At 36.1% G+C, this 25813-nt stretch overlaps 1 protein-coding gene across 3 annotated transcripts in view; it reads left to right on the top strand.

The window, feature by feature from the left end:
- Positions 1–25813, top strand: part of Elys (AT hook containing transcription factor 1 homolog) — a 315674-nt gene that overhangs the window by 96774 nt on the left and 193087 nt on the right. For all 3 annotated transcript variants that reach the window (XM_090371873.1, XM_090371882.1, XM_090371891.1), the window contains exons 12-13: positions 7596–7683; positions 10625–10686. In XM_090371873.1, the coding sequence (XP_090227999.1) occupies positions 7596–7683; positions 10625–10686 (150 nt within the window). The remainder of the gene's footprint in view (positions 1–7595; positions 7684–10624; positions 10687–25813) is intronic.

Genomic DNA, 25813 nt, shown 5'->3' on the forward strand with positions numbered 1-25813 from the left:
ATTCAGGAAATGTAGTCACATACTGAGGAGCAATATCCCAGTTTGTCTGAAACGTAAAATAATGAACTAATGTATACTCCCCACCATGACTTACGGAAGCGAAACTTGGGCACTCACCAAAACAATGGAAGAGAAGCTGAGAACTACACAGCGAAGAATGGAACGAATTATATTGGGAATCAGATTGTTAGATAAGAAGAGAAACACATGGATTAGGCGGCAAACTCAAGTAAAGGACATGCTTATCAAAACTAAAGAACTAAAATGGTCTTGGGCAGGACACATAGCTCGAAGACATGATGATAGCTGGTTGTTTGTTTGTTATTTGGTTTTTAGGAGCATCAGCAACTAAGGCCCTATTGCTCTGGGGATATGCAATGGTCATTACCTGACCCTCCTCCGTATTTGGTGGTCACAGGCTCGAACCCCAGTCTAATCAAGAAGCGTGTGCTACACACTGCTGCTCCTGCCCACCTAGCTACAGAGGCACCGATGATAGATGGACTTAGAAAATAACAGAATGGTGCCCAAGAGGAGCTAGAAGAAAACCTGGAAGACAATGGCGGAGATGGATAGATGAAATTCATGAGTTTATGGGTAGTAAATGGATGGCCATTGCACAAAACAGAAGGAACTGGAAAGTTGCCAGAGAGGCCTTCATCCTGCAGTGGATTGAAAATGGCTGATGATAGTATATATGTCACTTATGTACAAGAAATTTTATTTTACATTTTTTACAGTTTTAAATTCTACATTTATTTACAATAGTAAATTTCACATTTCTATTCACTTTGTCAAGAATTGCATGCAGAATCACAGGGAATTCGCATACCTCTAAGTCATTATACGGGAACATGTAATCCATATTGTTCACACCTTTGAAACCAAAATACGCTTATCACTAATGATACAAAATGTGATTTTCCAACCGTGGATGTTGTACATCTTCCTTTGGTAGCTGAATGTTCAATATGAGAGAAAATTACAATGAATGTTTCAAAGAAAAAATACTTTTGCAATAGACAATATCAAAAATGAACTGTTGAGGTATTGTGAAAAATTTCTGTTTCTCACATGTAATAACAAAGATACCAAGTTTGTTTTTGCTGCCATAATAGTCATACAATTCGATGTATTATGAGCTGTACATTAAAACGAGCCGTGTTGCTTATTATGTATAAATGTACATACCTGCTAAAGAGAGAAGGGTGTCCATATTTTGGATATTATTTGCTATTTAATACTTATAATCCATACAGAAAGGTCACATTTTCTCTTACTTAGCACTGTCATTTACTCAGTAAACTTTCTAACTTAGCATGAACGGCTCTTGCAGATTACAGCTAAGTAAGCTTGTCATAGAGTACTTGCATGAATTGGTGACCAGTTTGACTTAATAAAACAGCTAAAAAAAAAAAAAGTGAAGAGAGATAGATAATGCTCAGTGTGTGGTTACTGCTGATAAATTGCATGTTTGATTAAAGTTTTGAACTTTTTGGTTTAGTTGAATTAAATAATTTTTTAGAATTATTTTTTGTCATTTAAATTAAGTCACTGTGTAAAAAATTCCTATGATTACTAGTATTTTGTTAATATTACTAATGGATTACCTATAGAAGGTGCTTCAGGAGCTTACCTCTCTTTTTCACTATTATTTTGCTAAGCCAAGTTAAAAGATGAAATGTATAAAAATTTTATTGCATACCGATACTTGTATAAGGCAATGGTCAGGCCACACCTAGAGTACTGTATACAGGTCTGGAGGCCTCATTTCAAGAAGGATGTAGAGCTGCTGGAACGAGTACAGAGAAGGGCAACAAGATTAGTGAATGGAACAAAGGGGTGCTCTTACGAAGAAAGGCTTAAGTTTTGCAAATTACAGTGTCTGGAGACTAGGCACCAGCGAGGTGATCTGATAGAGGTGTATAAAGCCTTGAATGGTTTGAGCATGCTCAATGCTGATGGGATTCTTCCTCTCGCTCAGAATAATTACCTGAGAGGGAATAAATTCAAATTGAGAAAAGATAGATGTAGGATAGACGTGCCTTTAGCCAGCGGGTGGTTGGTTGGTGGAACAGACTTCCATCCCTTGTCGTGGAAGTTGATAGCCTAAATAAGTTTAAGGCTCAGCTGGACAGGTATTTTTAATGAACAGAGGGGTGAAGTGGAAGTGGTTTTTTTTTTTTTTTTTTTTTTGGCTGATGCTGCATAAGCTTACTTTCTTGCATCAAATATCTCTGCTAATGCTAAGATGTGGCTAAAATGAAACAATAATTGTTTCTTACCAATGTCTTACTACTGCGCATGTCAACAACATTCATCTAATGCCATGGCATGTTTTTTCGGTGCCTCCGTAGCCAGGTGGGCAGGAACAGCAGTGCATAGCACACACTTCTTGATTAGACCAGGGTTTGAGCCCGTGACCACCAAATACAGAGGATGTGGAAAGGTCAGGGAATGACCACCACATATCCCCAGAGCAATATGGTCTTAGTTGCTAATGCTCCTAAAAAAAAACCAGTTAAAATAACAGCATGTTTTTTCTAGTACAGATCAATTTTTGTTTCGTTGCAATCAGCTAAGTTTTGATTGAACTGTGCTTCTTTATGTGAATCAGTGTTTTTATCCTTTGGCAGAAAAATGAGTGATCATAATTTAGAGCAAAGAATTGTTATTAAATTTTTAGTGCAACTTGGTAAAAATGGTGTAGAAACTGGAGTGTACTTTGAAGGGGATAAACATTGAAATTGTATTTAAAATAATAAATGATTTAAAAAATATTTTTCATTTTTTTTTGCCACACCTTGCACCTTTATATTCAGATTGGAAAATTGTAGTGTACTGCAAAACTGGTTTTTTTTTTTTTTTGGTCATGCTTTATTTTAATATATAATTTGACATATAATCTTTTCCTTCCAAGCAGCTTCCACTGTTAATATGTTCCATATTAACCGTGGAGGCTGCTTGGAAGGAAGTGACTTATTTACATGTGAAAAAAACATTTAATTTCACACACCCTAGGTAAATTCTATAATTCTAATAAAACACATTTTTCCAGCTGTCCTAAAGTGATGTCAAACTGGTCACTGGCTCATGCAAATGCTATTGCCAACTGAAATGTAACTAATTTGCAAGAGCAGTCCTCACTATGTTAATATATTTGGTGAATAAGTGAAAGTACTAAATAATGGTCAGGAATATTACCTTTTTTTGCATGGATTAAGAAATAATATCCCAAAATATGGACACTCCCTCTTTAGCAGGTACAGGTGACCCCCACTTAACGCTGATAATTTGTTCTGTAAAAAAGAGAGCACTAAGTGAATCCGCACTAAGCTAGCGCCGCATTCCCATAAGGTAACATATGTATTTGTGAGTTGCAGTTGGTGCCATAGGATATTTCCTAATCAATAATAAACGGTAGTGAAAAGATGCACAAATGTCGGTCAAAATATTTAATATTCAAATATGTGTATATATGTGTACATATAAAATATTCTGTATTACGTATGTATATAATTATGTGGTAACTACTTATGTGTCAAAATTAAACTTAAAATTCCAATTAAAATCATGAATTTAATTGATCTTAATTGATGAATTTAATCATGAAAAATGTGTCGATTTTGGGTTGTACTTTGGCCCTCTTCCTGGTAAACTTTAAAAATTTAAAAGTTTTAATTTTAAATCCCCCGCAGCATTACCACTCAACAATAAAGTCAACTGATCCTTCGCCGCTTTGAAACCTGGCATGTTTTTTTATTCTTTCAATATGAAACTTCTTTTAGGCATTCTTTGCAAAAAAGTCCTGCTTCATCTATGTTAAAAACTTGTTCAGAAGTATAACACATAATACCCCTCTTCAATAATTTTAACAAATTCTATTTTGAAAGTTTCGGCCCCTTGATCTACACTTGCGGCTTCTCCTTGGATATTAAATCTATTCAACCAGCCCTTACTAGTTTTAAATGGTTCCACATTTTTTTTTTTTTTAGGTGAGTTTTCTTCAGATCATCATATAGACTAATCTCTCTTTTTTTAAAAAAATTTTTTTATAAAATTTAACTTAACTGAATTCTGAATTGGATATTATCTTCAATAAAATTAGTTAAGTCTCTCCATTTCAATCCTAATAGCCAGCCTAGCCCTAGTTGCTTGCAATGAAACAGCTGTCTTTCCCGCTGCTAAAATTAATTCTTTATTTTTTATAATTATTCTTACAGTTAAACTTGCCAGTCCTTAATTATGGCACACATCTGCTTGTTGTTGACCGGAATCGATTTGCTTCAAAACGTCTAATTTAATTTTTAAATTCAGTCTTTTTCTTACATTTATAGTCTTCATACTGCGTCCAGATGTTGCTTTTTCATTCTTATCCACCTTTATTTACTCTTCGAAAATGTAACTGCATTGGTTGCATTAATTATGATATGATGTTTGAGTAAACTGCCTGTTACACACGTTGTCTAATACTGTTACTGTTCGGATAAATGCATATAATGCAAATATTACAAGCAATATACTTGATCATTTTTTTAAATGTTGATCTCTGAACTACATAACAAGTCACTGTACTGCAATTAAATTAGCATGCAAGGAAATTTCACTGAGCGTGAGAAAATTTCTCAAGTCGGCGTGGGAAACGCTTTAATGCTGTTTTGCTATTCATTTTCAAGATATCGACTCCATCAAATGAAACAATTTCATTAAATATGCCAAAAATGCAATCTGTAAAAGAGCGTTATAGTGATTTGTGACAGCGTTATAGTCAGATACGGGTTGTAGTATAAGAACAGCGTTATAGCTAATCAGCATAAAGCAAACTGCGTTATAACGAGGGCCTGCTGTATATACAATTATACATAATGAACAACACAGCGCTTATTTTAATGCACAGCTTATATGTATTGAGCTGTATGATTAGTAATGTCAGCAAAACCAAACTTAGCAATATGTTATGTGTGAGAGAGTGAGTGATTGAATTTCTCCATGGTACAGTTGTTATCTCTCTTTCATATTGACTAAATTAATGCATTAATCATTTATTCACAAGCAAATATCACAAAGAAACAAAAAGTTTCTTTTAACATTTAAAATTTTTAAATGTTAAAATGGAGAATTGTGACAATTCAGTATGGTGTTAATAAGAGTATCTGACTAAAAATTTCTCTTAATACTGACATTCCTATATTGTTTGGATTCTTCAATCTTGTTTAAATTAAAATGGATGTATTTGGGTCTTTGAATTAATAACAGTGTTACTGTATCTCTATTTATTATTGAGCTGCTTACACAGTGCCGCAGTAGAAAAATGAGACTGATGTTATGAGATGAGTGTCAGTACTGCTGTCTACTAGAAGGAAACATGAAATGAAAGAGTGATTTTCCTTGAGCACTGCAGTCAAGGTAGGCGGAAATTGCTACCATTTCAGAAAGTAAGTGTGAGCTGAACTACATGTCTCTCCTGTGTCTGTGTTGTGGAAAGACAATGAAACAAAGAGTAAACATCAAGTTTTGTGTGTGAGTGGGCAAAAGTCCCACAGAAATGTTTCACATGATGAAACAAGTGTATGGAGAGAATTGTCTGTCTTGTGCATGCATGTTCACATGGCACAAACATTTCAACCATGAAAGAGAATCACTGGAAGAAGTTAGATTGAAAAGGTGTGGGAAATCAACCAATAACCAATGTGTAGCACTTCAAATGATTTGAGAAGATCTCTGTGATAATAAGGAAAAGATTTGACAAATAAGAACCCATGATTTGAAGAAAATGAAGGTCTGTGCATGATTTGTTCCACATTTGTTAACAGATAGTCAATGACAGGCACAAGTTGAACACTGCAAAGAACTCGTTGATGCCGCCGAAAGCAAACCCATCTTCTTGAATTCAATTGTTATGGGTGACGAGACATGGTGTTTCCAGTACGACCCCACAACGAAGTGACAAAATGTGGAGTAGAAGTCAGCAAACTCTCCCAAAGCCAGAAAAGTTTGTCGAGAAAGGTCAAAAATCAAAACCATGCTCATCAGTTTCTGCGATAGCAATGCACAACATGTTTATACCCAATTGCCCAAGTATTACTGCTGCCTACTGTCTGGACAGTTTGAAATGTTTGTTGCAAAGAAACTGTCATGTGTGGCCTCGGTATGGAGAAAATGATGGTTGGGTCCTCTTGCATGACAATGCACCAAGCCACAAGACTCTTATCGTTTGGGAGTTTTTGGCTAGCAGAAAAGTCTGTGTACTGTTGCACCTACTATATTCACCAAATTTAGCCCTGTTCGACTTTTTTTTTGTTCCTGAAGCTCAAAGCACCACTGGAAGGCTGTTATTTTGATGACATTGACACCATTCAAAGAGACATAATGAAAACATTGAACAGTATACTGGTTTTCCACCAGTCAGAAGTTACTTTGAATAAACCAAGGTTAGTTTACTCATACATGGGATCATTATTTTTTTTTTCTTGGATGGCTGTTATGCTGTAGAAAGGTTATATCAGTCCTTGCCCTATGGATAACGTTATTATTATTTTGTTTTATTTAATGTTAAATTTACACCATTAGTTAATTAAAATTAGTCTTTAATTTATTCAAAATATTGCAATTAACTTACCGATTCTTAATTAGAGTAGCAAACATTTAAGTTTAAATTAATATTATCTACCAGATCATTGCAGGGTAATAGTTTGCCAGATAGTTTGCCCTTGCAAGCTATATAATCAGCAGCAAACATGAAGTCACACTCTTTTCTTTCCAGCTGCCACAGGTAGTGTGATTTTTGGAGATATCTGGTGAATACTGTATTTTATTGATCTATATATGCATTTTTAAATTCTTTGATGCATACCCATAGAGCTTTGGGTAGAAATACCAGTTATATATTTAAAGTAAAAATTAACGTTCGGTCTCGAATACTGTATTTTATTGATCTATATATGCATTTTTAAATTCTTTGATGTATACCCATAGAGCTTTGGGTAGAAATACCAGTTATATATTTAAAGTAAAAATTAACATTCGGTCTCAAATTATGATCACAAAAAATTATATTTGGCCATATTAATATGAGAGTAATTAAAATTAATAAAACTTTTATTGGGAAAATAGAAATGGGTATGCATGAGCCATTCATTTCATTTGGCTATCTATCCATTCAAATCACCTGAGTAGCAGAGAGATAGCCATGTGAATGAATGGATTTTCTCTTTCTCTTTTTCTTTTATCTGTTCCTTTTCTTTTCTTTATTTTTTATTAATTCTGAGTAGATTTAAGGTATCTAGTTTAGAATATATTTAACATTGAAGATTAAGTCATTTAAATATAGGCATATACATTTCCACTAACAGCTCTAAAATTTGTTATTCAGCACCATTAGGCTAAAAACTTGAAATGTGTTAAAAACCTAGCATTATAATGATTTAATGAGAATAATAATAGCAATGGAAATATTAAATGATATGAAAATAAATAATTTATAAGAACTTCAAGAAAATATAGAACATTGAAAATTTATACAAAAAAATGTTTGTACTTTTGCACATCAGAATAATTCTCAATTTTGAAAAAAGTAATAATGTTTTATTTTATAGGATGTATTCCTAACTCCATATTCTCTAGTAAAATTCAGATATCTCAATGCTTCAGAAGAATTTTTCTTTCCCTCATCATTAGCTTATTGTGAGTATATTTTATTTTCTAAATCTATAGAAAATATATTAGATAGTATGAATCAGAGCTGTACTACTCAATATGTTCTACGTTGATAATAATATTAGTAAAAGAAAAATACCTTTCTCAAGTTAGGAAGCTTCGCGATAAATTAAAAAATTATCTACATCCGAACGATTGGTCTGTATTGAAGACCTCCATAGATTTGCGACGGGAAGCACAGGCCTCAGAAATAAAAAACAGACACGTTAATAAGTTGCAAACATTATCGGATAGGTCAAGACACGTTCATGCGAATTCTAACACATTGTCGCGGGTTTGCGACCAAGTTCATACGAGTTGGGTGACACCCCCACAGACACACAACGTGCTACCACAGAATATGTCAGCTAGTGCACGAACACCCCCTCACCCAGTATCCAATGAACCGACATATCAACAGGTTACAAATCTTTCCTCGTGTACACTATCGCAGGACCAGATTTCGCTTTTATCCAAAGGACTAAATTATAATTTACCACCTCGAAAACTGCCTAAAAAACAATGCGTAATTGATATTGAATTTGGACTTCGTAATGTTCCACAGAAAGATGTATTTATTCAACAAGTTAACCAAGTAGTGAATAACATAAAAGAAATGCGACTTCCTAAATTGAATACACATGACAGTTCAGCTTTACGAGAACTTCGGGGAAATAAGGACATTATTATACAGAGGGCAGATAAAGGAGATACGGTGGTAATACTAGATAAACATGATTATATTAATAAGTTAGATTCAGTTGTGTCAGATACCTCCACTTATCGTGAAGTAGACCCAGCACTGTTTACCAATTTGGTCAATCAATACAATAAAATGTTAACCACGTATCGAAAAAACGACTACATTACTATGGTTCAATTAAAGGAATTGAAGTCCAGAACATACAATATTCCTGCACTTTTCGGTCAGGTAAAATTACACAAGACTGGATTTCCTATTCGACCTATTGTTTCCTACAGGAAATCGGCATTTTCATCCTTAGCCACACATGTATATAACATTATAAAACCCTTTAGACAGGTAATAGAATTTGGGATTAAGAACTACGATACATTATTTAATAAGTTTAAAGACTGTAGACTCGGCGACAATGACAATTTATTCTCACTAGATGTTACCTCATTATATACGAATGTAAACGTTGAATACACATTAGATATTATTTGGGATATGTTAAATAAAAACTCGACACCGATTAATCATACAAAGCTACTTATTAAGGAAATTTTTCACTTAATTAAACTGTTAGTAGAGGCTAACTACATCACCTTTCGAGACAAGGTGTACAAACAAATTTTTGGATTACCAACGGGTTTGAGCCTGAGTGGTTTAATGTCAGAGATCTATCTCTCAACGATTGAGCAGATGCATTTGACACCTTTTTCGACCCCATATCACATACTATGGGAGGTATTTAGACGATGTTCTAGTTATTACCGATAGTAATACTATCCAAGACATTTTACATTCGTTTAATAATATTCATTCTAGACTCAAATTTACATTGGAAAGGGAGGATACGGATACAAAGTCATTAAACTTTCTAAATTTCACGCTTACCCGGGACTCGAATAAAATCCAATTTAGCATCTATCGAAAACCTACAAACACCGGTATGCTTCTACATTATAATAGCTATCACCCGTTCACCTACAAAAGATCGATTATCTTTAATCAATTTCTTAATGCCTATAAATATTCAACGACGGATTCTGCTTTGGACTCAGAAATACAAATATTAACTAGCAGATTCTTAAACAGGGGTTATTCTATTACCACAATAAACCGAATTAGGGTACAAGCTAAGGATAGGATACAAAATACTACACCAATCAACAATAGTAATATCAAAAAATACTTTATTTCTGTCCCATATGTTGAACAGTGGCACAAACAGCTTAACAGATTCTTTAAAGATACCGAATTTAAAATTGTAGCTAGGCCTATATGGAAGTTACACACTATACTGAACAATCGCTCGGTTCTTTCAGCGTTCGCAACACAAATTAATGATCTGGTATACAACATTTTTTGCGGTGATTGCGACTTGTCTTATCAAGGTTCGACCCGATTTTCTCTTAATATTCGTGTAAATCAACATGAAGCCTCAGTTCGTGCTTCTCGTTCAGCAGCGTCAGAATTAGCCTTTCATGCCATTAACGAAAAACATACTTTTTTATTTAATGAGACCAAAATACTTAACGTTCAACGTAATTATACGCGACTATTAATTGCAGAAACCGTTGAAATAACATTACACGAGAATTCTGTTAATGTTCGGCGGCCATATTTGATCTCCGATGCGTGGACCTTTACGCGCATGCGCGAAGACAAATAATCTCTATTTAAGTATCAGGTTTAACCCGATTCGGTAATTTTCATTCCTGTGATCACGACATACGGTCGAAAAGCGTTGTCAGCTTCGGGAAGGAAAATCGTTTTGAATATTTTCGTTAGATTCTTTTAATTGTTTTAAATTGATTTGAATTGTGTTAAATTGATTATTTAATTATTTATATCTTACTCTAATGTACCGGTAAGTTGTCGATTTTTTCATTTTTTCTGTTTTAATTTCTGGAGGGTATCATAAGGAAGTGTTCTACGCACTATATTGAACTCCTCTTATTTTTTTTACTAATAGAAAATATATACAAATAAAATTTACTGAATTGATATAGATATGTCTGATACAAACATAAATATATATTCACAATTAAGTTTGAATTTTATTTTTGTGTATAACTTTTTATGTCTTTAATTATATTACATAATTTAGTATTATGTATATAAGCATTTTATTTTTTCATGAATTTAGCTTTTTGAAGTTAGTGCTAATAAAAACATTATAGATTTTTAGCTAAACTGATAAAACATTTCAACTTTTTTTTTCACTATCCTCACTGCCAGCAATGATATGCCTTTTTGGAAAAGGAACAATTGAGTGCTCATTTTTGGGAATACAAAGACAGGTAAATATTTGCTAACTTAATGTATTACAAATTCTGTGTTTATTGATTAGTTTTATCTGGTGGAAAATGACAAAATAAAAGTTTTTATTTTTATGTCAATTACATGAATAGCTGATACAAAATTGACAAACTTCTGATGATATATTCAGGATAATTCAAAATGATCTTCATGTTTTAAAAAATGTATTATGGCATAGCCAATGAAGATACACTGATGAAATCCCTTGTTAAGTCTTCAAGCTGGTGTCTCAACACGAGAAAAGGTTCAATGTTCTAATATTTCACACAGTGAAATTGAATCGATTGTTGCTGTTCACTGAATGTTGTGTTGTCTGCTGTTGGCAAAATATGGTTTCATTTTCTTGAATAACATTACATTCATTTCATTATTTCCATAATAACATTACTATCAATTTTAATTCTCTTATCTCATTCCTGTATAAAATTATCATTTTTATGGGTTCTTGTCTAAAAAAAAACCTCAGTTTAATTACTTCAAAAAAAGAGTAATTAGCTCCTCCACCCACCAAACAAAATGTGAATCTTAATACTTGAATCATTTTTTTTTTTTTTTTTTTGGATTGGGTTGGAGGTTGAGAAGACGAAAGAAGATATTTGTTGATATTGGACTTGAACTTCTGTAGATTGTAATTTTCAGGAAATACGTATGAAGGAAGGTTGTTCCAGAAAACGGCAGTTGAATGAATAAATGAGGAAGATGAAAAGTTGGTTCTGTGGGTTTGAATTTGGACAGTAAATGGATGTTGGTTGGTGGCGGCACGTGTTCGGACTGTTTTGAAAGAGAGAGCAGGAATTATAGAAGCCAATTCAGAAGAACAGTGCCCATGGAAGTATCTGTAGAAGAGGCATGCAGCAGAAACAGTGTGTCTATGAGAAAGCGAGTGGAGAGACTCTGTTAGAGATGAATCATTAATTAACCTAACTGCCCTCTTCTGAATGGAATCAAGAAGCCTGAGAGAGGTTTTGGGGGCACCACCCCAGATGTGGGAACAATATTCCATGGCAGGGTGGATTTGCGATTTATACAGAGTGAGCAGCTGTTTGGGAGAAAAGTAACGCCGAGAGCGAAAGAGAAAACCAAGTTTTTTAGATGCAGAGGAAGCAATATTTGTAATGTGCTTGTGCCAAGAGAGATTAGAAGTCAGGGTAATCCCCAGAAGAGATATATCATTTTGCCTAGCAATCGGAGTGTCACTAAAGATAAGCATAGGAGCAGAAGAATCCTTTTTGCAAGATATAAGACAAGATTGAGTTTTAGAAGGGTTGAAATCAACTAAGTTGTCTTTGCCCCACTGGAGAATTACCTGAAGATCGGCATTTAAGGAATTGGCAGCAGATTTTCGAGAACTTGAAGCTGATTGAGCTGGACAAGGTTTCTCAAAATGGAAAGTTGAATGCAATCTGCTATCATCGGCAAAACTATGGATAGGATTTCCAGTCAATGGAAGAAGGTCATTGATATACAAGAGGAAAAGAGTGGGGGAAAGAACTGAACCTTGGGGGACACCGGCATTAGTGGAGAAGTTAGAAGACAGAGAGCCATCTGCCATCACCCTCGGTGAGCGATCAGAGAGAAAACTGGATAACCAATTACTAAAAACAGTTGGCAAACCATAAGATGGAAGCTTGTTTAGAAGACCTTTATGCCAAACACGATCAAAAGCCTTTGAGATGTCAAGAGCAACTACTTGTGTTTCACCGAACCTTTCCATTGAATTAGTCCATAAATGGGTAACATAAGCCAGAATATCACCAGTGGATCGACACTGACGGAATCCATACTGGCGATCGTTGATCAGACGGAAGGTTTCTAGGTAGTTTAAGAGTTGGCGGTTAATTGATTTCTCCATTACTTTAGAAAGAGTAGAAGTAATTGCAGTGGGACGATAATTGGATGGGAGGGATTTGTCACCCTTTTTAGGAACTGGCTGGATATGAGCAAATTTCCAAGCAGAAGGAAAAACACCTTTGGAATAAGGAAGTGAAAAAAGGCGGCAAAGAATAGGAGTAAGTTCAGGAGCACAGGTTTTGAGAACAAGTGGAGAAATACCATCAGGACCTGGAGCTTTCTTAGCATCAAGATTCATCAAAATCCTTCTGATATCCTTTTGACGGAAGACCACAGGAGGCATTGAATGGAGCGTGTTAGGAATGGTGGGAGGTGTTTTACCAAGATCATTAATACATGCGCTCGAAGAAAAATGGGATGCTAGCAGGTCAGCTTTATCCTTGGCTGAAGTGACAACAGAACCATCTGGTTTGGACAGAGGTGGGAGCAGAGATGGGCAAAAGTTGCGGCCAATAGCTTTGGCAAGAGACCAGAATGCTCGGCTACCATTAGGGCAAGAAGCAAGTTTTCTACTCTTAGCCTGTTCAAACTCTAGTTTGGACTGATTAATAACTGCTTTACAATTGTTGCGAGCTTTGGTGTAGGCAGAAAATGAAACTGAAGAATTAGAAACAAGCCAATTACGATATGCAACGTTCTTCTCTTGGACAGCCTTAGCACATTTATTGGAAAACCAAGGTTTAGATAAAGGACGAGATTTTAAAGTGGAGTGTGGGATAAAGGATTCCATTCCTGCAAGAATAATTTCACTGACACGATCTGAGCAAACGTCGACATCAGAAGTTTTGAAACAGTAATCAGACCAAGTAAAAGAAGAAAAGAAGTGTCGCAGGTCATCCCATTTTGCATTCTTGTAATGCCAAACAATACGAGGTTCGGAATAGCCATGAGATAAAGGTTCCATTGGAGAAGAGACAATCACCAAGTTGTGATCTGAAGTGCCTAAAGGACCTCTCACTTCAACCTTGTACTTAGAAGGGTTGTTTGTGAGAAAAAGATCAAGCGTATTGGCTGTATGATTAGGATTGTCCGGTATTCTTGTAGGTAAATGAACAATCTGTGCTAGGTCATTAGTAATTGCAAAAGCCTCAGCATCTCAACCTGCTGGGTCGGTGTGACTAGAAAACGGAAGCCAGCTGGAGTTGTGAACGTTAAAATCACCAAGGAAAATTATCTCACTGTTAGGAAAGTTGGACTGGAGAAAGTCAAGTTGCAAAGAGAGGAAGTCAAAGAGCTCCAAGTGATTAGTGGAGTTGGGAGAACGGTAGAGACAACAGATGAATTTTACACAATGAGGTAGAGAGATTTTAAGCCAGAGAAGATCAAAGAGAGGAGATTCCAAATTGCCAAGTCTCTGACAGGGAATATCAGAATGGACATATGCACAAGTACCACCTTTGAGGCGAAAGGAATCATACAGCAAATAATTTAGACATCTGAGATGAGCAGTAGTTGAATCAACTGATAACTGAGATTCTGTCAGAAAAAGTACATGGGGTTTGGAAGACTGCAAGTGGAAATGGACATCGTTGAGATTAGAATTGAGACCACGTATATTTGTGAAATGAATTAGGAAGTGCTTGGGAGGTTTAGATCTTTTCGCAGATAAGCTTGCTCTATTATTTTGACAATTCATGGTGTATTCAATAGTAAGAAAAAGTGGGTGGGACATGCTGTATGAAGTAATGAAATTTTTGGATATGGCGTACATGTGGTAAGAATATACCCAGATCCTTGACATAACGTGGCCTCGACAATGCTCCCCGCATACACACTACTCGGACTCCCTCCAGTCACTATCTGGCAGAGTAGAGGTAGCAAGATTATACACTAGCTGATCCGGAAGCTTCCTAGAGAGTTACCAGTAGGTTCAGTCCGGTGTACTAACTAGCGGCCGGCCTGCGAACACCGTTTTAGAGCTGTACCCTCGAAATGTAAGGAATATTGGATCTTGCCACGACATTCATCATAACCTCAAAAATCATCAACCATACTGCATGATGGAAGTGATAGGGAAGGGTTGGCGTGAACTTAGCTCTAGAGACTAAACATGGGTTCCACCACTTCAAGCCTCCAATAAGCAAAGTGGTGGTATTTCACCGGTTGATGAGAGTCATCTACCACCTAGTACTGCCTGGTAACATAGAGGGGCGGCGTTCCTCCATGTGGTGTGGGCGCCACACCTCGACCCCTGCTTACGTTGGTTCACACCTGGGTGGTCACCCACCATGTACTTGTGTATGAAGGTTATACCCAGGATTACTAACAGTCCCACCATCGTGAAGGTGCAAGCAGAGGATTTGGCTGTCATAGACCGTCCGGACTTCGCCGAAATTGGGTCCACTTTGACTTGAGTGTCACCCGAATATCAGTTCCATCAGCGTTTTAGACTCCCAGGTAGCAAGAACAGCTTGTCTGGCATATCTGAGAGAATGTCTGTGACAACCTCAAGGACCGGTCAAATTTTGACCGGTTTAATAATTGATTTAGGCATTGCATCTTTCCACTTCAAACAAAGGGTCATAAGTTGTTCAACTCATCTTCTGCCCATAACTAAAGCTTTTTGGTATTAGATATATTCAGGATTGATGGAAAATAGAAAGCATCAAGAAATTTCTACTTAAAAATTAAATACCAAAATTGCTATTAAAAACCTCATACTCTATTTAGAGGAATCTATAATTAGAATTATATAAAATTTTAATTCTTAAATTCTACTCACTTTTGTTTTATCAGCTTTTTCTACATCTTTTGATGTAACGAGGACTGGAAAGATAAAAAAAACAAACATTGAGGATATTCTTCCTATTATAATTAACTTCTACATCTAGCACAACTTTTAACAGTTCAGTTAAATTTTATTTAATTATAAATTTGTCTGACTGATATTCTGTGAATACAGTTGTATGCATTGACAAAGTTGGATCAAAAAGTTCCAGGAATGAATTTTTATTAAATAAAAATAATATAACATTTACTGATAATTACACATCACCCACCCTTTTCAAAATAATGACCTTAGCTGTTTACATTTACACATTTTTTTCTATTAGTTATAAAATTTCAAATAAAGCTTCTTCAAAGTTCTTAATTGTATGTGTTGCAGTTGCTATAACTCCTGCTTCATCAGGAAATCATTGTACCTTAAATGAATTCTTTAATTTCAGAAAACATAAAAAGTTCATGGTGCAAGTTAAGGTGAATAAGGAGGATGTTGTTAGACAATTACAGAGTAATCGAAAATTATTGTCATATGATGATGAGTAGCCACCTTGTTTTGGAGTAATTTTCAATTTTTCCTTGCCCCTCACATCAGGTCACTTCCTTCTGATTGCATTCCCCAAACTTTCAATGATTTCTGAGTATGTAGCCTTATTAATAGTATGATCTCCTGGTATAAATTCATAATTAATTATGCCTTAATGGCCAAACAATAATTATAGTATAACTTTTACTTTTAGACCTGTCAGTCCAATTTTTTTTCTGTCTAGGAGACATGGGAGACTTCCATTCAGAGAACTGAAATTTTGTTTGCTGGTCATAAAGGTGACAACACATTTCATCTCTTTTCACTATTGTTTTTAGAAATCTTGGATCACATTCACAAATTTCAACCATTAATACATTTGATCATTGCCATCTGATCTGCTATTAAAAATTTGGGTTCAAAGAGGTTACAAAATCTTCTTGTATTTAAATATCAGATATGATGGCTTGACAACGACCATATGACATTTCAACATGAGAGGATTTTTGTCTTCAATTCTTATTTTATGTTCAGCCTGAATAATGCTCCTAATATAGGAGGTAAATTAGTCGTGTTAACAATTTAATGTAGTAGTTATAGTAGTAATAGTATTTGCTATATAATGCAAGGAAGCCACAGGCTTTTGCTGAACTGGCAAAAAAAAAAAACAACCAAATAGATAAGAAAACAAATTATATGCTTCCCTCCTCATACAGGTAAGTATTCCGTTGACCTTTGAATTTATTCAAACTGTCAGCCTCAACTTTTGCGAGGGCAACTTGTTCCAGCAATCAACAACTTTACAAATCACAAATCCATTCTACTAAAGAATAATATTCCCACATCTTGGGCAGTGCCCCCAAAACCTCTCTCTCTTAGGCTTCTAGATCGATTCAAAAGAGGGCAGTTAGCTTAATTAATTACTCATCTCTAACAAAGTCTCTCCACGCTCTGTCTCATAGATGTTCTGTTTCAGCTGCATGCCTTTTATATAGATATATCCATGGGTATGGTTCTCCTGAATTGTCTTCTATAATTTCAGCTCTCTCTCTTCCAAACCAGTCTGAACACATGCGACAACCAGTCAACATCCTTTTACCATCCAACTTAAAACTCACAGAACCAACTTTTCATATTCCTCATTTATTCATTCAACTTCTGTTTTCTTTAACAATCTTCCTTCATATGTATATCCTGAAAATTACAATCTACAGAAATTCAAATCTAATGTCAACAAGTAATAGTACAGGTAACCCTTGTTAGCTGTACTATTACTTGTACAGGTAACGAGTAACCTAACCAGTACAGGTAACCCTCATATAACACGGTAGTTAGGTTCCTATAAAATCTCGTGTACTGCAAAACCGTGTTATACGGGACTAAGATCAACAAATACAGAAAGGGAGGTTACATTCCAAGAAGTAATAAAAATACATCATTTCGTTAACAAAACTATCAAAAATACATAATTTCGTTAACAAAACTATCAAAAATACATCATTTTGTTAACAAAACTATCAAAAATACACCATTTTGTTAAAAAAATACACCATTCTAGAATTTGTGTACTTCTGCTGTCTTTAAAAAATCATTAATCATTGTTTGCTTTTGCTTGATAGATTTTTGTACAATTCATGGTATGGAACTAAGCATTTTTGAAGCTCCCTTTTGAACCTTGGGCTCCTTTCAGTCAAAGAATCGGAATTCAAAAAATAAGATTCTAATTGCTCGGCTAACTTTATGCCTTTCCATATGCTTTTTAGTGTAAAATTTGCAAGTTCTGAATTTTCATCTGCACTGTTATCCTCTGAATTGATTTGATTTTTCTTCAATGCCATTTCCACCAAATCCACTTTGCTAGTCTCTTTTTCTACTAGTAATTCTTGAACATCATTGATTTTTCTATTTTACTGGATGAAAAACCAAAGTTTCCGAGAGTAAAAAATCATGCTACCCTTGCCTGAGACCAACTAACTCAGCCACGTTGTGAAAAAGACAATTCCTCCATCACTTCAATTTCCCATGAATTCAATTCTTAATCATTTTTTTCCCAAAATCCATTGTAATGATTTTCTGATGTAATGAGTTTGAAAGATTGATATAATGCCTTGATCTAATTAATTAAAGAAGTTGTAATAGGTGGTAGAAACATTACTTGAACGTTTGGATGGCCTGGCACATTATCCCATAGTAAAACCTTGAAATTTAGATTATTCAACAAGCACAAATTCAATAGCACAGAGCCTAACATGGGGATTTCCCAACAAAGTAAAATACGGGGATTTTCCAATAATTTTTTTTTTTTTTTTTTTCCCCATAACGATTAGCGAGCCAAATGCGGGGATTCACAAAAAAGAATGGAAATGATGAAAAATTACATCCAACATAATAGCTGGGTTTCCCCCGCACAAAAATAACGTGTTATGCAAGATTTGCCCAATTCTCTAATCGTGTTAAAGCGAAACCGTGTCATGTGAATATTGTATTGTGCTAGGATTGCCACACTTTATCAGTTGTGTTAGAGCAAAACCATGTTGTAGAAGTACCGTGTTATACGGGGGTTGCCTGTATTCACCATATAGTGCAAGGAAGTCACAGGCTTTTGTTGCACTGGCAAAAAAAAAAAAAAAAAAAAGTAGATAAGAAAACATAAATTAAAAGAAAACTTCCTACAATCTAATCTAAATTCAACCCCTGTAATTTAAAATCACGATCCCTAGTTCTGGAATTCTTTAGAACAGTGAGAATTTCACCTTCATTCATTTTACTAATTCCTATCAGAGCCTTATAAACCTCAATCAGGTTACCTGTAAAGTGCCTGATTACCTGGTAGTGGGCTACCAGGCAAGAGGTTGCCTGGTAGCCCACATTACCGGAGTCTTTCCTCATACAGTTGTCCTTCTGCCAATCCCACCATTCGAGTTGCCTGTCTTTGGACCCTTACAAGAAGCTCAGTGTCTTTTTTTTTATCAGATGAGGTCTCCATACTTGAACACAGTATTCCAACTGTGGTTTTTACAATTGCCTTATACAGTTGGATTATGACCTCCCTATCCCTACAGGATAATGTTCAGTAAATCATCAATCGAACACCGTGGGCTTTCCTTGCTGCCTGTTTACAATGTTCAGAAAACTTCATATCTGCCCATATTGTAACTCCCAGATCCCTTTCCTCCACTTTTTAATTCAACCCCACCAAGTGTATGATTCATTTGTGGGTCGCTATTCCCCAAGTGTAAGACCTTGCATTAAAACAGCTACCACTTCTCTGATCATCTTTGAAGTCTGTTCAAGTCATCCTGAAGGAGCGCCGCTTGGCACTGATCATTAACAACTCTGCCAATCTTTACATCATTTGCAAATTTTGACATCATAACTTCTATCCCTCTTCTATGTCATTTATGAAAATGAGAAACAACAGTATTCCAAGAACAGATCCTTGAGGGACCCAACTCCTGACGTTACACCAACCTGAAGAATATCCATTAATCACAACCATCTGCCTTCTGCCCTGCAGTCACCCAGAAATTCTTCTTAGAATCCTACCAGTAATCCCAACCTGTTCAAGCTTATACAGTAACCACTCATGAGGAACCAAGCCAAGCTTTGCTAAAATCCAAATAAACTGTCAAGATTATTCCATAATTCAGCTCATGAATAACTGTGTCAAAATAGCCTACTAAATTAGTTAAGCATGATTTCCCCTTAACAAAGCCATGTTGTGTGTCCTTCAAATGCCATATTTATCTAAATGTCCCTGGATTGCATTCTTAATTCTAAGATTTTTCCTAACACCAAAGTTAGACTAACCAGTCTACAGTTACAACTTCACTCTTAGAACTGCTTTTATGTATTGGCAATACATTGGCACTTCTCCAGTCCATAGGAATCTCACCTGAGTCCAAAGATGCCTTCTAATTAACCTCAGTGGTTCATTACGCTCCCTCATGCTCTCCCTCAAAACTACAGGGTATATGCCATTGACTCCCAGAGCCTTACTTTCCTTTATACTCAGAAGTTTTTCTAATAAAAAATCATCTCTAATTACAATATCACTAATTTCATATGACTCAGCCTCACCCGCACAGCCTCTTTTCAGCATGAAGGTTCTTTCTTCAGCAAAGATAGATGCAGACTACCTGTTCAATTCATTCGCAACATCAGCTGAATTGTTTAAAACTTTCTCATGCCCAGTGCACAAGGGTCCAATCTGATTTACTTTTTTTCTCTTGTATTCACATACATGAAAAATTCCTTTCCCCTATTCTTTGCTCTCTTAGCCAATGCTTTCTCATAGGCAGCCTTGACCCTGCTGACCTTATTTGTGGTACTATTACAGATCAAATTGTACCTGCTGTAGGCATCAGTACTTTTCATCACTCTGTAACCGTCCCATGTTCTGTTTGACCCAACAGTTCTGCAGTCATCCACTTCGGCATCTTCCTCCTGCAATATTTTCTTAAAGGTATGTATGCATTCATGGCTTCTGTGATTTTTGCTTTAAAAGTATTCCATAATTCAAATGTATTTGCCATCTTGTGGCAATCTGCCCTGTGAACAGATGCTGTACAGTGCCTTAAACTGTCAAAGTCCCTTCCTCCTAAGTTAAAACCTGTGCCCTTACCTTTAACTACTGCAACATTTTCTTCATCTTCCAGCTGACAATTGCATGATCACTTCCTGATAATGGTTCCTACACTTTAAGCCCTGATCTGAAGTAATGATGAGGTCAAGAATATTCTCGCCCCTAGTACTTTCTCTAACATACTGGCACAAATAATAATCATCCCATTTATTTAAAAAAAGTTTTTCCCACTTATTCCAATCAATCTGGGGCAGATTAAAGTCACTCATAATAAGACATTCACTCTTGCTTGTCCATTCCATCTGCATGTAAAGACTCTTCATATTCTTCACAATCTTCTGGTCTGTAGGTTACTCCCACTGTCATTGTTCCTTTGCTTCTCACTAACTCACAGTACACAGATTCTATGCTAGCAGGCGTAACTTCAAACTCAGCGAAAGCTCTTTTCGCGCTCAGGCTGCTTTTAATAAGAAGCATGATTCATCCACCCCCTCTATCTTCCCTATCTTTTTAAAATACATTATAACAACTGTAGTGGAACTCATCATCACTAATTTTTTTGGGGTGGCACCACATCTCTGTTAGCCCTATTATACCAGCATTAGTTTTCCTAACCAGGAGTTCAAATTCAGCCATTTTACTAATAACACTCCTGAAATTACTGTAGACACAGTTGAGACTAAGTAGTCTTCTATAGTTTACAACCCTGACACACCCTTGAAGTTATTTAGGTTTGTATCCCAAGCTATAGCTTCCCTCTCATTTGAAACATTGCTACTCTCAGAAGATCTTATCAACATTGGCTGTTGTGACAACAAACAAAAATTCATGAGGGGAGTACAAACATTACTTTGACTCATATCATCAGATAAATGCAGATCTAAATTTCCCTTCTCCCACCTAACTAGCAGTTTTCCTGAACCCTTAGGGTATCCTCAATGATACTGGCAAAAATCCTTCCACCACCTTTGTTCAAATGAATACCATCTCTACAAAATATATTCCTACTACCTACAAATGTGGGCGACACTGCTAATAATCTCCCCCCCCAAGAGCCTTGCAGATACCCTCAAGTCTCGAGTCATTTGTTGAAACACAAGACGTTCCACACCTTGCATCATCCTTAGTGATATTATGTTCATCTTTAAAATATGAAAACAACAGCCATATATTTGTCAACAGTGGAATCTCGTTAATACAAAGTTCAAGGGACCTAAATTTTCACGTTTTGTAATTACAAGGTTTGGAGTAATGAAGTTCCCCAAAAGTGTCAAAATTTTACTGTTTTTTTTTTTTTTTTTTTTGTTCTTTGTACATACTGTATATCTAAGAATAAAATAAATAATAATAATATCAAAAATAAATTTATAAAATAATAAAAATAAAATAAAAACAAAAGCCTTGTCTAACAATACAGTAATAGGAATAACATATTTTTTAAAGATTTTGTTTTATTCTTAAGATAAACTAAGAGAAAAGCAATATTAATGGAAATGAAAATATTGTACAGTATATATATATATTTTGATATATACAATATTTTAGTATCACAGTAAAAAAAATTACAATCTTAATATAAAAGGAAACATACAAACCATTAACTTTTTAATAAATTAATCTAATTTAAATAAAGAATCCAATGTTGTTTGCACAGTTTTTGTCCTATATGCATCTTTAACTACAGCACAGACGTTATCAAAAGCAATAGTTGTTTCTTTATTAATGTTACTGCAGGCCAACACATTCTCTATTATGTTCAATGCATTTTGGATATCTTTTTTAGATGGCAGTGTGTGTGCTTCTTCACTTTTGCTGTCGCTGGTAACAAAAACATCATCGTTTTGTTTGGTACCCAGCAGCTCTTCTGGTGTTGGCAGTGCAGTGGTAGCAGCTTCATCATCCACCTTCACAAACTCTTCAAATTCGCCAACAAAATCCATATGCTCCTTCAAATTCCTCCATTCCTCACTGTTGCTATCACATTCGTCTGCTGGACCATGTTTTTTGATGATGTTCTCTCCAAGGCCACTCTTTCTGGAGCAGTTGATTATTACACTTGATGTAATACTTTCCCAAGCAATAACAAGATTATGGATAGCATCCAAGACATTCCAATTTGGCTGAAAATTGCTCCCTCCTATGTTGTGGATCAGGCAGGCTCTATATGCTCTCTTGAGGTTATAAATAATGCCTTGATCCAGTGGTTGCATTAAACTGGTGGTTTTCGGGAATGAAAACAGCAGCCGTATATTTGTCAACTTAAGTGTCTTGGCATAATGTGCTGTACAGTGATCTAGAATCATCAAAATATTCCTTTTTTCTGAAGCCATTCTTCTGTTCAATTTTGATAAACAAGACTCAGCATAGAAGGCAGCTTGGTTCCGTCGGCACAACAAACTAGAAAAACTGTATAATGGCTCTTTTCATGTCCACTTGTCTTCACAGTTACAGTTTACACCCCCTTCTTATTAATGGTTCTGTTACTTGGGACATCAAATTGAAGGGGGACTTCGTCCATATTTGCAATCTGTCCCAACTCAAACTGATGTGTCTTCCGACATTGAATGATAAAACGATGAAATTCAAGGACCTTCTGCTCATAGCTTTCAGGCATCTTTTGGGCAAGTCTGGTGCGTGTACGCATGCGTAGTCCATTCCGTTTCATGAACCTGAAGCACCAGTTGTGTCCTCCTTTGAAATCAGTAACTTCTTTTTCATCAGCAATTCTTCTTGCCTCATCATGCTGAACCATCTTTGTGGACACAGGAATTCCAATTGTCCTTTGCTCTTCAATCCATATCTTCAATTCCCTCTCTAAATCAGGCCATTTTGCTGACTTGCTTCTCATGGCCTCCTTCTGCCGTGGCGTTTTCAGTAGAGTTTCTTCTTCTCGTAGCCAGTCTCGGATTGTTTTCTCAGTTGGAGGAGGACTAAACTTGCATTCGGCAGCACGATTTCCATTCACTTTTGCAAACTGGATCACTTTTAACTTGAATTCAGCACTGTACAAAAATCTTTTCTGAGCCATTTCTGGGCAGAACGTGGCAAAACGGAACCTAATATACCAGTAACAAGTGCGAAACAATGAGTGCAAAGACAACAAGCACGAAAAAGCGGGATATGCAAGTAAAAAAAATCTACAACCACTGTATAAGACGCACCCAGTTTTTAGACCCCAAATTTTTCGAAAAAAGGTGTGTCTTATACATGGGGAAATACGGTAATTTGTGATGTGATCTACTTTTTTTCCTTCAAAATGTGCCGCGATCTACCATCTCAAAAATTACATTGCACAAGGTGCACAAATCGAGGGATGACTGTATATTTAAAATTTGTCGTGATCGACCGAAATGAAATCCACGATCGACTCGTTGGCCACCCCTGCTCTATACGATAGCAGAAGACTCTTTGAACTGGGGTAACAATTGCAACTGACCTTATCCGATGGAGAGCGAGGGAGTGCATGTAAACAACTTAGAAAAACTTTTTATTCTTTTGTTAATTTAACAACTAATCCTTTAGAAAGATGTTTTTCAGAGTGCACTTTACGTAGCCACCATAAACTGCTTTTGTTTACACAAAACTAATTTCTAACAAGTCAGTGCCATCCTTCGGGAAGTAGGGAGCCAGGTGGCCGGGGCCAATAATCGGATGGCTCTGCCAAGATTTGTATTAAACATACAAAATGACAATATTTATTTCTCGTGGGGTGAAAAAGAACTTTGTAATATATATTAACTGAATTTTATAATAAACAAATATATTTACATAGAAAAGCCTATCCTTTCACAGGGGAATGGTGCGTGCTTCATATAAATGAGTACTTTGTATAAACTGAGTTTGTATTAATGAGATTTTACTGTATATACCTTTCAAATATCCTACATCTTCATAAAGCATTTTTACCATATGTTTCAACAATCATTTCTAGAGGTGTCTCTGAGCTGGTTTCTTCAACAAAAACAAAATTTTAAAAAAGTGACATTCAGAAACACAACAGTATGAAATTAGCATTAGCATTAGCATTAGTAGAGGCATTTGATGCAAGAAAGCAAGCTTATGTAGCATCAGCCAAAAAAAAAAAAAAAAAAACCACTTCCACTTCACCCCTCTGTTCGTTCAAAATACCTGTCCAGCTGAGCCTTAAACTTATTTAGACTATCAACCTCCACCACAAGGGATGGAAGTCTGTTCCACCAACCAACCACCCGCTGGCTAAAGGCAAATTTCCAGACGTCTATCCTACATCTGTCTTTCCTCAATTTGAATTTATGCCCTCTCAGGTGATTTTTCTGAGCTAGAGGAAGAATCCCATCAGCATTGAGCACCTTCAAGGTGCTCAATGCTGATGGGATTCTTAAACCATTCAAGGCTTTATACACCTCTATCAGATCACCTCGCTGGTGCCTAGTCTCCAGACACTGTAATTTGCAGAACTTAAGCCTTTCTTCGTAAGAGCACCCCTTTGTTCCATTCACTAATCTTGTTGCCCTTCTCTGTACTCGTTCCAGCAGCTCTACATCCTCCTTGAAATGAGGCCTCCAGACCTGTATACAGTACTCTAGGTGTGGCCTGACCATCGCCTTATACAATGGAATAATCACCTCCTTATCCCTGCTGGAAAAATTCCTGTATATCATTGACAATACTCCATGAGCTACTCTTGCAGCCCGTCTGCACTGCTCAGAGAACTTCATATCTGCCTGCACAACCACCCCCAAGTCCCTTTCATTCTCTACCACTGTCAGTGTTGTACCACAGAGTTGATACGTTGCTCTGGGGTTGCTGTTTCCCATGTGTAGTACTTTACATTTGTCAATGTTAAACTTCATTTGCCACCTCTCAGCCCATCTGCTCAACTTTCCAGATCCTGTTGCAGCAGCATAGTGTCAGTAGTGTCCTTGACAACCCTGCCAACCTTTGTATCGTCTGCAAACTTGGACATTAAGCCCGATATACCATCATCAATATCATTTATAAATACAGAAAACAATAATGGACCCAACACTGAGCCCTGAGGGACTCCACTAATAACATCAGTCCACGATGAGCAGTGTCCATTGATTACCACTCTCTGTCTTCTCCCCCTCAACCACCCCTTTATCCATAGCAGCAATTTGCCTCCAATGTCACACTGCTCCAATTTGTGTAGCAGTCTTCCATGTGCAACAGTATCAAAAGCCTTTCTAAGATCCAAGTATATAATATCAAAGTTATTCCCTGCATCCAGTTCCTTTGTGACTGCATCATAGTATCCAATCAAATTGGTCAGGCAAGACTTCCCCTTAACAAAACCATGCTGTGTCCGAGCTATAACTGAAGTCTTGTCTAAATGATCCTGCAGTGCTTCTTTAACTAGTGCCTCCATTAATTTTCCTGGAACAGAAGTTAAACTCACAGGTCTATAATTACTTGTGTCAGCCTT

This window comes from Mastigoproctus giganteus, chromosome 1, assembly GCF_048544385.1.
Source record: "Mastigoproctus giganteus isolate SK-2022 chromosome 1, ASM4854438v1, whole genome shotgun sequence".
Taxonomy (NCBI): Eukaryota; Metazoa; Arthropoda; class Arachnida; order Uropygi; family Thelyphonidae; genus Mastigoproctus; species Mastigoproctus giganteus.